This window comes from Haliotis rubra, unplaced genomic scaffold (genome assembly GCF_003918875.1).
Source record: "Haliotis rubra isolate DU_JTF1 unplaced genomic scaffold, ASM391887v1 Scf534, whole genome shotgun sequence".
NCBI lineage: Eukaryota > Metazoa > Mollusca > Gastropoda > Lepetellida > Haliotidae > Haliotis > Haliotis rubra.
Window position 1 is genome coordinate 287,832 of NW_025767229.1, and position 18,049 is coordinate 305,880.

The following is an 18,049-nucleotide window of genomic DNA, read 5'->3' on the forward strand; positions in this document are numbered from 1 at the left end:
TGCAACCAATCAACATACACTATCAGCTGTATCGTCACACCCTGCAACCAACCAACATACACTATCAGCTGTATCATCACGCCCTTCAACCATTTAACAAAACAACAATAGTCGCAAATATGCCAAGAAAACAAAGGAAAAATATATGCCTGGTATTTCTTAAAAGTCTTGTCATAGCATTTTCAACATTTCACTAAAGTAACATCTGTATTGGTTGTCTGCCTACCAGTGGCTCATTGCTCTTAATGAGTCTGACGACCTTGACAGCAGCCTCATCTTCATCCACTTCCTCCGCCACCGGGCCGACCTGAGGTGAATAGTCCGACCTTGAGATCTTGTCATGGGTGTACAACAACGCCTGCACCGAGGAATACAAAACATTTACAGTCAGCATCAGTTCCTAACATTAAGACATTAAATGTTTCTTAATGTGATCTCGTGAGTAATGGAAGCAGTTTATTCTATATCCTTCTAACCTTAGGGTCACTGCTCAAAATATTTGTTTGTAAAAAGTAGTGTCCATTAAATAAAATGATGGCCAGTTGAAATAATATAAGAGGACATTTTATGGAGTGATGTTATATAATCAATAAATAATGCCAGTGTAGTTACTTCCCACCTTCTTCAGGCCAAGTACATAGTTTGGAAAACTACAGTAGAACAGAAGACACTCAGAGTGTTCTTTCCTTCCATATTGTTTGCTACAAGGTCTGTACCTGTAGGTGAGGTTTAGACAAGATGTCAAGCAGTTCTTGTACTCGCAGGTCTTCCTCCTGGCATCGCACGGAGCAGAACACCTAGACAGCAACAAACACATCATCATTCAGTTATACCAGATCCTAAAGGCACACAGAACACATAGACAGCAACAAACACATCATTCAGTTATACTACATCCTACAGGCACACAGAACACCTAGACAGTAACAAACACCACATTATTCAGTTATACCACATCCTACAGGCACACAGAACGCATAGACAGCAACAAACACATCATTCAGTTATACCACATCCTACAGGCACACAGAACACATAGACAGCAACATACACATCATTCAGTTATACCACAGCCTACAGGCACACAGAACACCTAGACAGCAACAAACACCACATCATTCAGTTATACCACATCCTACAGGCACAGAACACATAGACAGCAACAAACATATCATTCAGTTATACCCACATCCTAGGCACACAGAACATATAGAAGCAACAAACATATCATTCAGTTTATACACCACATCCTACAGGCACACAGCACACAGAACGCATAGACAGCAACAAACACATCATTCAGTTATACCACATCCTACAGGCACACAGGACATAGACAGCAACAAACACATCATTCAGTTATACCACAGCCTACAGGCACACAGAACACCTAGACAGCAACAAACACCACATCATTCAGTTATACCACATCCTACAGGCACACAGAACATACATAGACAGCAACAAACACATCATTCAGTTATACCACATCCTACAGGCACACAGAACACCTAGACAGTAACAAACACCACATTATTCAGTTATACCACATCCTACAGGCACACAGAACGCATAGACAGTAACAAACACATCATTCAGTTATACCACAGCCTACAGGCACACAGAACACCTAGACAGCAACAAACACCACATTATTCAGTGATACCACATCCTACAGGCACACAGAACGCATAGACAGCAACAAACACCACATTATTCAGTTATACCACATCCTACAGGCACACAGAACACCTAGACAGTAACAAACACCACATTATTCAGTTATACCACATCCTACAGGCACACAGAACACATAGACAACAACAAACACATCATTCAGTTATACCACATCCTACAGGCACACAGAACACATAGACAGCAACAAACACATCATTCAGTTATACCACATCCTACAGGCACACAGAACACCTAGACAGTAACAAACACCACATTATTCAGTTATACCACATCCTACAGGCACACAGAACGCATAGACAGCAACAAACACATCATTCAGTTATACCACATCCTACAGGCACACAGAACACATAGACAGCAACATACACATCATTCAGTTATACCACAGCCTACAGGCACACAGAACACCTAGACAGCAACAAACACCACATCATTCAGTTATACCACATCCTACAGGCACACAGAACACATAGACAGCAACAAACACATCATTCAGTTATACCACATCCTACAGGCACACAGAACATATAGACAGCAACAAACACATCATTCAGTTATACCACATCCTACAGGCACACAGAACACATAGACAGTAACAAACACCACATTATTCAGTTATACCACATCCTATACCACATCCTACAGGCACACACAGTTATACCACATCCTACAGGCACACAGAACACATAGACAACAACAAACACATCATTCAGTTATACCACATCCTACAGGCACACAGAACACATAGACAGCAACAAACACATCATTCAGTTATACCACATCCTACAGGCACACAGAACACCTAGACAGTAACAAACACCACATCATTCAGTTATACCACATCCTACAGGCACACAGAACACATAGACAGCAACAAACACATCATTCAGTTATACCACAGCCTACAGGCACACAGAACACATAGACAGCAACAAACACATCATTCAGTTATACCACATCCTACAGGCACACGGAACACATAGACAGCAACAAACACCACATTATTCAGTTATACCACATCCTACAGGCACACAGGACGCATAGACAGCAACAAACACATCATTCAGTTATACCACAGCCTACAGGCACACAGAACACCTAGACAGCAACAAACACCACATCATTCAGTTATACCACATCCTACAGGCACACAGAACGCATAGACAGCAACAAAGACATCATTCAGTTATACCACAGCCTACAGGCACACAGAACACCTAGACAGCAACAAACACCACATTATTCAGTTATACCACATCCTACAGGCACACAGAACGCATAGACAGCAACAAACACATCATTCAGTTATACCACAGCCTACAGGCACACAGAACACCTAGACAGCAACAAACACCACATTATTCAGTTATACCACATCCTACAGGCACACAGAACGCATAGACAGCAACAAACACCACATTATTCAGTTATACCACATCCTACAGGCACACAGAACACCTAGACAGTAACACACATTCAGTTATACCACATCCACACACAGACAGCGGGAACACATAGAACAAAACACATTATTCAGTTATACCACATCCTACAGGCACACAGAACACATAGACAGCAACAAACACATCATTCAGTTATAGCACATCCTACAGGCACACAGAACACATAGACAGCAACAAACACCACATTATTCAGTTATACCACATCCTACAGGCACACAGAACACCTAGACAGTAACAAACACCACATTATTCAGTTATACCACATCCTACAGGCACACAGAACACCTAGACAGCAACAAACACATCGATCGTTCAGTTATACCACAGCCTACAGGCACACAGAACACCTAGACAGTGACAAGTGCAAGTGATGAACCTTTTTGCAGGTCAAATAGAAATGAAGAAAGAACATTCATATGAGAAAATATTCCAGAAACTGCCAGTGAAAATATTTTCTTGGATAAGTCTTGGAAGTGTTTACCTAGGATATGACTTCTGACTGAAAGATTCTCCACAAATGTAAAGTTATTTTGCTATTTTTCATATCAACAGGGGACAAGGCTGTGAATCTATCTCTGGTGCACTTGTGTCCGGATGAGTCAAGGAAGACAACTCTGTTAAGACTACTCACATCAGCAGCTTGGGACACAGCAAACTCTGCCACAGGACGGACTTGTGGACTGGTGGAAAGTAATCGGTAAACCTGTGACAGATACTATTGTGTTAGATATCAATAGCATGTGGGGACGTTGTGGCAGTGAACAGTGCCACGACACCAGGTGCTCTAACTGTGTCTGACCTCAGGGACAGTACAAGGCTGGACACCATTTTCAGAAACCTTTTTGAAAATGAAACTATTTTTCACTTTACTATGAGCAATTGTTAGATGAGTCTGTCATCAAATAATACTGTTGTTTAACTTCACAGTTGGTCCTGTACAAAGAGTCAAATTCATGTTTAATCATTCGTCAAGACACTGGTTGCCATTTTTTTTTTTTTTTTTTTGTTATTCCACATTTTTGGTTGTGCAGCAAATCATATAATATGTCATTTAACATAATGTTTCAATGAAAGAATTCATGTAATGTCAAGCATCAATAAGTAAAGTTTCATTGATCCATTATTCTTAATTAATATCAGATAGCTTGAAAAACCTGTCACCATGGTAACTGCAAACATACGAATATTGAAACTGGGCATCTTTGTCGGTTATAGCAGGCTATTATTCAACACTTCAGAAATATCTCCAAAACAAAAAGTAAGCAGGTGAACAATTTGAATCACATCTGTATTACTGTTCTGTATGGTAAACAGTGATAACGCTGACTTACATGTAGTAATAGCCGCAGGTCCCTTGAGCGCAGGAAGCGATGAAGGAACGCTATCTCAGGACCCTTGCTGGGAAGTCGTGTCTCCAGGCTCGGCAGCGCGGTCAGGAGCTTCTGGGCATCTGGAAGGTTGACGGAGAATCACATAATTTGATAAAGTCCCTTAAGGCAATTACAGGCCATCAGCGTAACCAATGTCTACCTCAGGGGACAGGATACTGTTAGGCAGGGTTCAGGTTTGGGGGAACTCAGTGTCTACTTGTGGTATCATTAATATGTAGGGCAGGGTGAGAGTAAATACAGTTCAGGCTAACAAAGACAATCAACCCCCACAGCCAGTCACCCTTTCCCTAATCAAACACCACAACCAGTCACCCTCCCCTATCAAAACACCACAACCAGTCACCCCTCTCCCATCAAACACCACAACCAGTCACCCCTCCCCCATCAAACACCACAACCAGTCACCCTCCCCATCAAACACCACAACCAGTGACCCCTCCCTATCAAAACACCACAACCAGTCACCTCCCCCTCCCATCAAACACCACAACCAGTCATCCCTCTCCCATCAAACCCCACAACCAGTCACCCCACCCCATCAAACACCACAACCAATCACCCCTCTCCCATCAAACCCCACAACCAGTCACCCCTCCCCTATCAAACACCACAACCAGTCACCCCTCTCCCATCAAACCCCACAACCAGTCATCCCTCTCCCATCAAACCCCACAACCAGTCACCCTCCCCTATCAAACCCCACAACCAGTCACCCCTCCCTATCAAAACACCACAACCAATCACCCCTCTCCTATCAAACCCCACAACCAGTCATCCCCTCCCATCAAACCCCACAACCAGTCACCCCTCCCCTATCACCAACCCCACAACCAGTCATCCCTCTCCCATCAAACCCCACAACCAGTCACCCCTCAAACCCCACCCTATCCCAAACACCACAACCAGTCACCCCTCTCCCATCAAACCGCACAACCAGTCACCCCTCTCCCATCAAACACCACCACCAGTTACCGCTCTCCCATCAAACCCCACAACCAATCACCCTCTCCCATCAAACCCCACAACCAGTCACCCCTCTCCCATCAAACACCATAACCAGTCACCCCTCCCCATCAAACCCCAAAACCAGTCACCCCTCCCCCATCAAACACCACAGCCAGTCACCCCTCCCCTATCAAACCCCACAACCAGTCACCCCTCTCCGATCAAACCCCCACAACCAGTCACCCGGTCAAACCATCTGTCTGGTCAGGCTGATCAAGTTAACCTGAGCCAACAGTTCTCCTATTGATTTAACGCCTATATCGCTGACAAAAACACCTTTAATCCTGTGCACATTTCTCCTCAGCACACAGACAAAATGTCCTCCACCACACGTGCACCTTCCCCACAAACAACATTTGACACCAAATAAAATCTTCATCAATCGGCATAGAGAATATGACTTGTGGAAAATAGTAACAATATCATTTTCTGAAACAGTTAAAATATGCATACAACATCAGACTTGTGTGTGTGAAACAGATCTCTGTATGAGACAGGCGATATGTGTGTGACACAGACTGTGCATGTGAGAAAGACCTGTGTGAGTGTGACTAACTGTTTGTGACTTGCAGTGAGTGAGTTTAGTTTTAGCTGCTTTCAGCATTAATCCAGCAACATCACATCGTGGGACACCTGAAGTGGGCTTCTAACACATCATGGGACACCTGAAATGGGCTTCTAACACATTGTGGGACACCTGAAATGGGCTTCTAACACATCGTGGGACACCTGAAGTGGGCTTCTAACACATCGTGGGACACCTGAAATGGGCTTCTAACACATTGTGGGACACCTGAAATGGGCTTCTAACACATTGTGGGACACCTGAAATGGGCTTCTAACACATCATGGGACACCTGAAATTGGCTTCTAACACATCGAGGGACACCTGAAATGGGCTTCTAACACATCATGGGACACTTGAAATTGGCTTCTAACACATTGTGGGACACCTGAAATGGGCTTCTAACACATCATGGGACACCTGAAATTGGCTTCTAACACATCGAGGGACACCTGAAATGGGCTTCTAACACATTGTGGGACACCTGAAATGGGCTTCTAACACATCGTGGGACACCTGAAGTGGGCTTCTAACACATCGTGGGACACCTGAAATGGGCTTCTAACACATTGTGGGACACCTGAAATGGGCTTCTAACACATCGTGGGACACCTGAAATGGGCTTCTTACACATCATGGGACACCTGAAATGGGCTTCTAACACTGTATCCAGGTAGGGATGTGTCTGGCCAGGATGCTGCAATCCAGACTGACCGTTAAATAGTAAAGTTTGCTTGTACGCTCACTTGAGAGTTGGTTACCCCTAGCCTGTTGATGTAAGCTACTACTGTGGAATTGTCCATGGCATCATATATGGAGTTCCTTAGGCCCAGTGCTGTAAAGCTTAGAGGGCTGCCATCATGAACATTGATGTGGCCATCATGAACATTGATGTGGACATCCAGATACTGTTTTGTCTTCAAGATGTCGTCCTGTGAGTGATGCATCTGCAGAGTAGTGATTGGAGGTGATCAGAGTCCCATGGATGATGTCAGGAATATTCCACCATGCAAGGTATTTGAACATCAGATCCGTATTCACTATCATAGAGTCTAGCTGTGTCCCTCAATGCTGGTTGATTCAATCTTGATTGTATCTTAGATGTGGACAGTCTCTAGATGTAAAATTCCGCACAGAACTCAGAACTCCTAGAAGCAACATCCATTGACAAGGAGTGTGAGGAGATTGCTAAAATTGGATTTGACTTCTCGATAACTAAGCCTCAACTGGTGTCACATATTGCTGCGATATATTATTATTATTATATGATATTTGAAGAGCCAATATCCAGCTCAGCTCGGCTGCTTAAAGGCGCTTTGTTTTTCCCTCGATCATAGAATGTCAGTTTCAACGGCACATCATATTTTTCAATCTCAACTCCCTGGGAGGCATATAACTCTTGCAGCCATTTAGATGCACCAAGTTAATGTGGCTTTCCCATCCTTACGAGATACCATTCACAGCTGAATGGACTGGGACCCTCACATTGCTGGACCCGTAACTAGTTGTTCGCACGTATTTATGTGATATATTTCTTTCTTGGGTTGAAGCTCAGACTTTTCCAGATGAACAAGGAACCCCAAATTCACAAAGAAATCTAGCAAATATTGAGAGTCTTCTAAACAAGCATCAACATCGGCATTTGTAGAGAGGAAATTGTCCAGTTACCGGTGAATTCATATACTTTGAAGATGTAGATGTGCTAGGACTGGAGCTGTGAAGATCATGACCAGCCATGAAGAAACTGATATTCCAAATGGTAGAACCTTAAACTAGAAGAGTCTTCCCTAGACACCAAAGTGTAGGTATCTCTGAGAGTCTGGATGGATCAGAACATGTAGATACGCATTCTGCAGGTCTATGGAGATTATAGAGTCCCCGTCCCCTGTCTGAGGTTCCATATGGACTCCATCTGAAACTTGTGAGGTCATCTCAGACATTCCTGGTTGAGGACCTTCAGATCAATAATCATCCTGAGGTCTGCTGAATCCTTCTTGGGGACCAGGAATACCAAACCCTGGTCCGGACTCAAAAACATGTAACTCGATGACAGCCTTCTTGTTCAAGAGCTAGTCTATGGCTGTCATTGCAGGGCTGATACCAATGTTCTCGGAGCATGATCATTGTCTGTAGCCAAGGTCAACATCCATGCTACTAATGTCTGGGAAGTCCGTCCTTCTTGGTATGAAATCCTTTCCAATATCCCCTTGAATTAGACTTGGGATTGTTTCTGCCGTCCTGTCGGAGATCCACTCCCCCGAACTTCCTCGTCTGGCCTGGTGCTACAGGACCCCTTAAAATAGGGATTACTCTGTTGAAGTCTGAGACAGCTTCATTAGTCAAAGGCAGCATCTTCCAAAGTCTGTGCGGCCTGTACCAGAACATCTTTCCATGCATGTACTGTTATCTCCAATCCTGTTGTCTCTGCTATGATGTCCTCCAACAGATGCTGAACTCCTTTGGGTGCCTACCTCCAACAGGTGCCCCATGTCCACACGGACCATACGACCTGTGACTTCTACTTGATGAATACTCATCAAACTATCAATGCCATGCTTTATATCTCAGGGAATACCTCAGCTGAGGTGACAGTAGTGGCCACTGTGGTCCATGTCTCAAGACTCCAACCTGCCTCTCATATGAGGAGGGGTGAAGACCAGCAATGTTGATCCTATCGCTCCAGGATGCGATATCGCTGACATTCAATCCACCAGACCTTTTATCAAATCTCCAAAAGACTTCAGAGTTGCTGACAAGGCTTCCTCAGTAATGGCCAGTGGAGTCTACACCAAATAAGAAGCCAAACCTTAAACAAAACATTTTGACAAAATTGTTTGTTTTGTTCCGGAAAACAAACAAACACATGCATGCATGTGTGACATGTGTGCAGGAATTGGTACAAGTTTTCCCATACTTCTGTTAGGGGAGATAACTCCTGCGGACATTGACAGGATTACCACTAGGAAGAACGACAACACAAAACTCAAGTGCTAGAGGGACAAATTGCTAAGAATTAGATCTCTGTGTGTGTGTGTGTGCGACATGGTGTGTGAGAGAAAAATTCTCTGTGTGTGTGTGTGTGTGACATAAGGTGTGCGTGTGAGAGATATCGTGTTAGAGACAAACTCTGTGTTTCAGTTGAGTTCATCCTGTTCAACTGCATTTATTCTTTCTGTGTTGGTATTCACACCTCCAGTGTACAACATTGTGCACATTCACTGTATCTCTCACATATATATTACTGGAAGTATCTGTTCCCCAAGTAGCCAGTATTTCTGTCGGAGCTACACTTCAATCTAAATTCCCCCCAAGAATGGACCTCATCTACAGTCTATGTATATGGAGACAAATAGCAAGACAGCTAGAACATAACAGGCACAGAGAGGGTAATGACACTGAACATGTGACAGGCAGGGAGGGCATTGTGTATTCATAGAGTGGAAGGTTGCAGGGAATTGCGATTTATAACAACATATTTTTTTGTTTCAGGATATAAACGATGTCCAGCAATCAACTATTTTATTTGTTTTTCTGCAGGTTTTCAACAAAGAATCATAGCCCCTCCTCTCCCCTTCCCTCCTCCATAACACAGTGATTTGGTTTGATTGTGTCGCATCAGTCCGAACTATTACTTCAACAATGTCCCACATATCATGTGAGTCAAGTCAGTACATGAGTGGTGTACATGTTTCCACATCCTTCAACAAGGGGGTGCAGACATGACCCCAGCAACAGGACACAACTTGTCAGTAGGGGGGTGCAGCACCTCAACCACTGTGCCACCCATGGCCCACAAGCTTCATACCAAGGTTAGTTCAAACCTCCGTACTGTGAAACTGGCTGTGTGTGAAGTTTCAGAAGTGTTGTCATTTATTTGTTAACTCCAAAAGGGTGTTTTTAAACATGACCTGTAAAATGACAACACAGATAAATATCCTGATAGTCTGGTGTGAGGGGAGGCGAGGCGAGAGACGAGACGAGACGAGACGAGACGAGACTTAAGCTGGTTTTATAGTGCTAGCCCACTGAGATACCATGCCGCAGTGAAGCATGAATACCCCACTCAGACACATTATACTGACTCTGAGCCGAACAGTCCTTGTTGTACCCATTAATTGCCGAGCGCCAGGCAGGGACCAACAAGTACCATATTTTAATGTCTTTTGGTATGACGCAGTCGGGGATCGAACCCGCGACCTTCTGCTCTCCGGAGTCTAACCACTACACCATGGAGGCGGTCAATGTACAAGGTTGCAGAGACCACATCATACACCTACTGGCTTTGCCGACAAAATCCATCAACATTGACAGTCTTCCACAAATATCAATAAAACTGATCTTATCATACAGAATATATATTCCAGCTTGGCAAGTAACATGTCTATCTCATCAAGAGGAATTGAAAAGTTAATAGCTTCATGTTCTGAAGCTATTTAAACCTTTCTTCTCAGGATGACATTAACTTGTTAGATGTCGGAGTATATTTTACAGAACACCAACTGTCTATCCTGCGCACAATTATCAGGAAATATAAAAAAACATATTCATTCCAAAACTGCATCATAGTCATGCATGTTTCTTCAAACTATCAATTTTCTGGGGTCGGCAAAATTTGCAAACCAATCTAACATGGACCAGTATCCACCAAATTTCATTCTTCCTTCCATCATAAGAAACTGTCAATAAATATTTTCACTTCTATACTGCATTACTGTAAAAACTATGTCTGATATATATTCCCCTCTGTAAGTAGTAAACTGTCGCCAGCCCCAGACAGCGTGGTGATGGAGGCTGATCAATCCCTGGTCCGGAGGAGGAGGAGGAGTGCAGACAAGCAGCGTGCTACTGCTGCCTGACAGGTAACTCAATCCCCAGACTAACCACATCACTGGCCTCATCTCAGCCCCCCAAATTAACCTTTCATTTCCAAACGCTTGACCGTAACCCAACTTGATACTCTTCATCGAACGCTCGACCATAATCCAACTTGATACTCTTCATCAACTGCCACCAGAAGTCAGCTAATATATATCTCACTATCTCAATTCATAGTGATGGTTATTTAAGAAATACAGTTCACTCTACCCCATGTACAGCGCAATAATAAAGCATACTTTCACCCTGAACTATTATATAGTTAAAGTACAAGGACGACGCTGTTCTATTGACGTGTCTGCACCCCTACATTAAGGCACACGAAAACCAACAAACAAATGATAAAGAGTTTGATTCTGGTTCGGGTTCGGGTTAAATATCTTCTCCACATTACTCTAATTACATCTGTAATTAACGTGGGGCAATATGAAAGTCACATTTCTACTACCAATGTAAGTTTAGATCAGTACATCCAGATGAAGCTGACCAGTCACGCGACATTGACCACAGATGCATTCTGAAATGTAAACATTGCAAACGTTGCCGTGTCGCTGTCTAATTGTGAGTCGAACTGAGACATTATATCCGTGGAAAAATATAAACTTAATGTTTCCACCGGTGATGTTAGCCGCATGCAAAGCCGAGTGAAGCAACTGCAAACCAAGAAATGGGGTGCTACAGAGTTCTTTACTGTAGGAGGCTGTACGAAGCAATGACAGATAAGAAACAGGGTGCTACAGAGTAGTTTACTGTGGGAGGCTGTACGAGACAATGACAGATAAGAAACAGGGTGCTACAGAGTAGGTTACTGTAGGAGGCTGTACGAAGCAATGACAGATAAGAAACAGGGTGCTACAGAGTAGGTCACTGTAGGAGGCTGTACGAGGCAATGACAGATAAGAAACAGGGTGCTACAGAGTAGTTTACTGTAGGAGGCTGTATGAGAAGCAATGACAGATAAGAAACAGGGTGCTACAGAGTAGGTCACTGTAGGAGGCTGTACGAGACAATGACAGATAAGAAACGGGGTGCTACAGAGTAGTTTACTGTAGGAGGCTGTACGAAGCAATGACAGATAAGAAACAGGGTGCTACAGAGTAGTTTACTGTAGGAGGCTGTACGAGGCAATGACAGATAAGAAACAGGGTGCTACAGAGTACTTTACTGTAGGAGGCTGTATGAGGCAATGACAGATAAGAAACAGGGTGCTACAGAGTAGTTTACTGTAGGAGGCTGTACGAAGCAATGACAGATAAGAAACAGGGTGCTACAGAGTAGTTTACTGTAGGAGGCTGTACAGATGGCAGGGTGGCAATGACAGATAAAACAGGGTGCTACAGAGTAGTTTACTGTAGGAGGCAATGACAGTACAGGGTGCTACAGAGTAGCTGTATGAGGCAATGACAGATAAGAAACAGGGTGCTACAGAGTAGTTTACTGTGTAGGAGGCTGTACTGTAGGAGAGGCTGAAGCAATGACAGATAAGAAACAGGGTGCTACAGAGTAGTTTACTGTAGGAGGCTGTACTGAAAGCAGAATGACAGATAAGAAACTGTAGGGTGCTACAATGACAGATAAGAAGTTTACTGTAGGAGGCTGTACAGAAGCAATGACAGATAAGAAACAGGGGTGCTACAGAGTAGTTTACTGTAGGAGGCTGTACAGAGGCAATGACAGATAAGAAACAGGGTGCTACAGAGTAGTTTACTGTAGGAGGCTGTATGAAGCAATGACAGATAAGAAACAGGGTGCTACAGAGTAGTTTACTGTAGGAGGCTGTTTGAGCAATGAGATAAAGAAACAGGGTGCTACAGAGTAGTTTACTGTAGGAGGCTGTATGAGGCAATGACAGATAAGAAACGGGGTGCTACAGAGTAGTTTACTGTAGGAGGCTGTACAAAGCAATGACAGATAAGAAACAGGGTGCTACAGAGTAGTTTACTGTTGGAGGGTGTACGAAGCATTGACAGATAAGAAACAGGGTGCTACAGAGTAGTTTACTGTAGGAGGCTGTACAAAGCAATGACAGATAATAAACGGGGTGCTACAGAGTAGTTTACTGTAGGAGGCTGTACGAAGCAATGACAGATAAGTAACAGGGTGCTACAGAGTAGTTTACTGTAGGAGGCTGTACGAGGCAATGACAGATAAGAAACAGGGTGCTACAGAGTAGTTTACTGTAGGAGGCTGTACGAAGCAATGACAGATAAGAAACGGGGTGCTACAGAGTAGGTCACTGTAGGAGGCTGTACGAAGCAATGACAGATAAGTAACAGGGTGCTACAGAGTAGTTTACTGTAGGAGGCTGTACGAAGCAATGACAGATAAGAAACAGGGTGCTACAGAGTACTTTACTGTAGGAGGCTGTACGAGGCAATGACAGATAAGAAACGGGGTGCTACAGAGTAGTTTACTGTAGGAGGCTGTACAAAGCAATGACAGATAAGAAACAGGGTGCTACAGAGTTCTTTACTGTAGGAGGCTGTACGAGGCAATGACAGATAAGAAATGTGGGTGCTACAGAGTAGTTTACTGTAGGAGGCTGTACGAAGCAATGACAGATAAGAAACGGGGTGCTACAGAGTAGGTCACTGTAGGAGGCTGTACGAGGCAATGACAGATAAGTAACAGGGTGCTACAGAGTAGTTTACTGTAGGAGGCTGTACGAGGCAATGACAGATAAGAAACAGGGTGCTACAGAGTAGTTTACTGTAGGAGGGTGAACGAAGCAATGACAGATATGAAGCAGGGTGCTTTGAAATTTTAATGATATTACCAGTATAAGTTGGAAGACTTGTACAGAAGTAACTGTATACCAAACCTGGACTATCGCCGGAAATATTCTCAAGCAACAACACACCCTATTGACTGAACCTCATTGGTTGGTCGTGAGTGACTTGAGTTTGACATCGCCACCAGCAGTATTCAAGCTATATGATGGCATGTCAGCTTTCTGTGGGAGGAAATCCCGAACAAACGTGTATGCTACCTCAATCTATATTCACGAATCCGGAAACATAATCAGGGCCAACCAGGATTTGAGCCCAATGCATCTGCCCAGCAAGCTGCAGCCCCTGATAGAGACAACTACTGTATACTGTATGATGTCACCCTTGTGGTCATGTACCAACTGAACCTAACATCCCGATGTGCCTCTGGTGCCAGACTCACAGGGTTTCCTCCAGGAGGTTACATTAACTCGTATTATTCAAGGCCCTGGAGTGACCAATAATCCCATTGTTACACATTAATTCAGGCAACCCACTACTGTGACCCACGTCATTTCAGGCAACTCACTGTACTGTGACTCCCGTCATTTCAGGCAACCCACAGTACTGTGACACATTACTTCAGGCAACCCACAGTACAGTGACACATTACTTCAGGCAACCCACAGTACAGTGACACATTACTTCAGGCAACCCACAGTACTGTGACACATTACTTCAGGCAACCCACAGTACTGTGACACATTACTTCAGGCAGCCCACAGTACTGTGACACATTACTTCAGGTAGCCCACAGTACTGTGACACATTACTTCAGGCACCCCACAGTACTGTGACACATTACTTCAGGCAGCCCACAGTACAGTGACACATTACTTCAGCATTCTCAAACTCGATCCCCTGACACTTCTTGGCATAAGCTAGCCCAAAAGGAAAGGTGTTCGATTTGCAGAATACTTACCAGTTGCACTGCCAGCATCGTTCCTGGTGGACAACGTCCTGTTTCCTTATCTAACCCCAGGCCTGTGAGCTGCTCATTAATTGTAAGTTGACAGTCTGGCTGCAGACAGTGTGTGAAACACTTCCAAAATAGTCCCAGTCAGGCAGTCTAATTTTATGAAAACTTGGCACTGCCCTGCAAATCAAGCAGGTGTCTACATTGTGTAGTCATTCCTAATCATTCTTCAAGGCAGATTAAAACTGTCACCCTCCCAGGTTATTCCTACAGCATCACAACAACAGGAGAGTTGAACATCATGGAAGGAACAAACTGCTAGAGTATGTTTGTATTCTAGTTAGCCCCCAGAGATGCAGGTCGCAGACATTCAGCATCCTGACACGGGAGATATCAGGGAATAACACAGAGTTGCAGACTTTTATACACTCTCATCGTCATACACTTGATGACAAAATACAACAATCTAAGGTCCTCTATCTACCACTGACCTACACGGAAAGGGTACATGTTTCCAATGTATCCCTACTGTGAACTAGTTGCTTGCATCCTGGCTTTCTGATAGCTTTGTGTGATGAGTGATACTTCCAAAGGATTATGAGGAGTAATTCCATTACTGAATAACACTGTAATATTTGTAAAGGAATGAGAAATATGTTGTCATCCTGAAACTTTTATGCATGTAAAAAGAACTACCGGGTAAGACTTTTGAGTGTGTGAGAGTGTGAGGGTGTGTGAGAGTGTGAGGGTGTGTGAGGGTGTGTGAGAGTGTGTGAGTGCGAGTGTGTGAGAGCGAGTGAGTGTGTGAGTGTGTGTGCGTGAGTGTTGTGAGAGTGTGTGTGTGAGTGTGTGCATGATGGAAAAGCGTTACATACAATGTGGGTCAGGAAAATGTGACACCAATCAAAATCTGTAAGACTGAAAGCCACAGTTGAGCTTCTTTGGTCTGGCGAGGAAGATATGTAAGAGCCTAACACACTACTAGATGGTTTCAACAGCCTTTGGGTTTAGGAGTAAAGATGAAATTGCAAAATTGAAAAAAGGGCAAAAAAAGGTTCAAATTGAAAATATCTTAAAGGAGTGAGTGAGTAAGTTTAGTTTTATGCCGCAATCAGCAATATTCCAGCTATATGGCGGCAGTCTGTAAATAATCGAGTCTGGACCAGACAATCCAGTGATCAACAGCATGAGCATCGATCTGTGCAATTGGGAACTGAACCCTTGAATGGAAGTAAATACAAAATGTACCATTCTCAGACTTGTCAGTCAAAACATGAAACAACAAATTGAATTTGTTTTCTGAGGAAATCACAAGTGAAAGAGTCTGTAACTAACATAAGTAAAGAAATACCTCAGCAGGAATACAACAAGACTAGAGAGGATACCGCCTGGATGAACGTTAACAAGACTAGGCATAATGAACACAAAGGTAAGAAAACAGACAGAACTTGGTAGAAAGCAAACAGGCTTTGTTTTAAATTTAACAGACTTCGAAGAAAAAAGCAGACTCAGCAGAAAGAAAGCAGACTGGAAGAAAGTTTATGCCATTCATTATTTTCAAACTTTCTGAACAACTTGAAAAATGTATGTGGGATGTCAGCACACTGTGGAGGTGGCTTGGTGCCCCAGGGCACCTGGCCTATTGCATAGATTGTATGACTGCTTCAAGCACCGATGATTTTACCACTTGGCACCAATCCCTGGCAACACTTATAGACTTACAGGAAGACTTGGCTGAAGCAAATCATTTATTTCTCTAAAAAGGAAATTGGTACTGAAGAAATGGCAGCAATTTAGCAACAAGTTGTTTCGCAGTTAATGCCTTCTTCATGGCAGCCTAGACCTTTTATGCAATTAACTTTATGTTTTCAAAATAGAAAAATAAGTATTATTGTTGGGAAACAGTATACCCGGTAAACAGATCAACTATAATAATCATGGTCATGTAAACAATCTACATAAATGCTTGAGAAAAATGGAGAAAAACACCAAGAGTTAATGATTACCAGAAGAAAAATCAGGCTACATGTGAACGAATATAGATTTAAGTGTGATTAGCAATTTTTTCAAAGCTTCCCATTTTGGTGCTGTTCTTGACTGCAGAAGGAAATTACTGGGTGAGACAGTTTGATTACATTTCAACTGTTCTGTTCCATCACTCCGATTGGTCTGCTCGGCAAGCTACAATTGTCTTAAGCATTCAATCTGACATGTTGCAAGCAGCTTGTTTCAAGATGCATGGCAGGGTCTCAGGCTGGATACTGTGATCCATTGTGGTCGAGTCCTGCACACCCACTCAATGACTGACGGGAGCATGTCATTAATCTACGTATCTGCGTCACAAGCGCTCATCAGGAAGGTGTCCTAACACAGCGCCAGGAACCATGTCTCAAACATAAAACACCCATCTTGTCTGCAGTGCACTTGCAATAAAGTGTTGCCGCAAATTGCTGCAAGATTGCTGATGTGTGTAAAACAATATTCAATCACCTTTCAGCCCTGCAATAAAATGAGCAAGTTCATTATGCAGAGACATTACGGGAGACATAATCGCTGGCAATTTAATGTGCCCGCCCACTACAAGACATCTCATCATTCAGCTCACTTCACCCTTCACACAATGAGAGTTAATAGTAGTAGGATGTCGTACTGAAACACTTTCACGATGGAAACAAGTGACCAAGTTGTCGATGCTGCTGCATATGCCTGTGTAGAGTTCCGTCCATGTGGTGTTCCAGTAACCCATCATCGTTGATGCTGCTGCATATCCCTGTGTAGAGCTCCGTCCATGTGGTGTTCCAGTAACCCATCATCGTTGACGCTGTTGCATATCCCTGTGTAGAGTTCCGTCCATGTGGTGTTCCAGTAACCCATCATTGTTGGCTGTGTAGAGTTACGTCCATGTGGTGTTGCATATCCCTGTGTAGAGTGTAGAGTTCCATGTGGTGTTCCAGTAACCCATCATCGTTGACGCTGTTGCATATCCCTGTGTACGATGTGGTGTTCCAGTAACCCATGTAGTGTTCCAGTAACCCATCATCGTTGACGCTGTTGCATATCCCTGTGTAGAGTTACGTCCATGTGGTGTTCCAGTAACCCATCATCGTTGATGCTGCTGCATATCCCTGTGTAGAGTTACGTCCATGTGGTGTTCCAGTAACCCATCATTGTTGACGCTGTTGCATATCCCTGTGTAGAGTTCCGTCCATGTGGTGTTCCAGTAACCCATCATCGTTGATGCTGTTGCATATCCCTGTGTAGAGTTACGTCCATGTGGTGTTCCAGTAACCCATCATCGTTGATTCTGCTGCATATCCCTGTGTAGAGTTACGTCCATATGGTGTTACGTCCATGTGGTGTTCCAGTAA

General features: G+C 43.6%; 1 protein-coding gene across 8 annotated transcripts in view; it reads right to left on the reverse strand.

Annotated features, from left to right (window-relative positions):
* Positions 1 to 18,049, reverse strand: part of LOC124253178 (MAGUK p55 subfamily member 7-like) — a 121,555-nt gene that overhangs the window by 36,948 nt on the left and 66,558 nt on the right. For all 8 annotated transcript variants that reach the window (XM_046686904.1, XM_046686903.1, XM_046686902.1 and 5 more), the window contains exons 3-6: positions 4,493 to 4,611; positions 3,793 to 3,864; positions 717 to 797; positions 227 to 358 (exon numbers count right to left, since the gene is read on the reverse strand). In XM_046686904.1, coding sequence (XP_046542860.1) covers positions 227 to 358; positions 717 to 797; positions 3,793 to 3,864; positions 4,493 to 4,611 — 404 coding nt within the window. The remainder of the gene's footprint in view (positions 1 to 226; positions 359 to 716; positions 798 to 3,792; positions 3,865 to 4,492; positions 4,612 to 18,049) is intronic.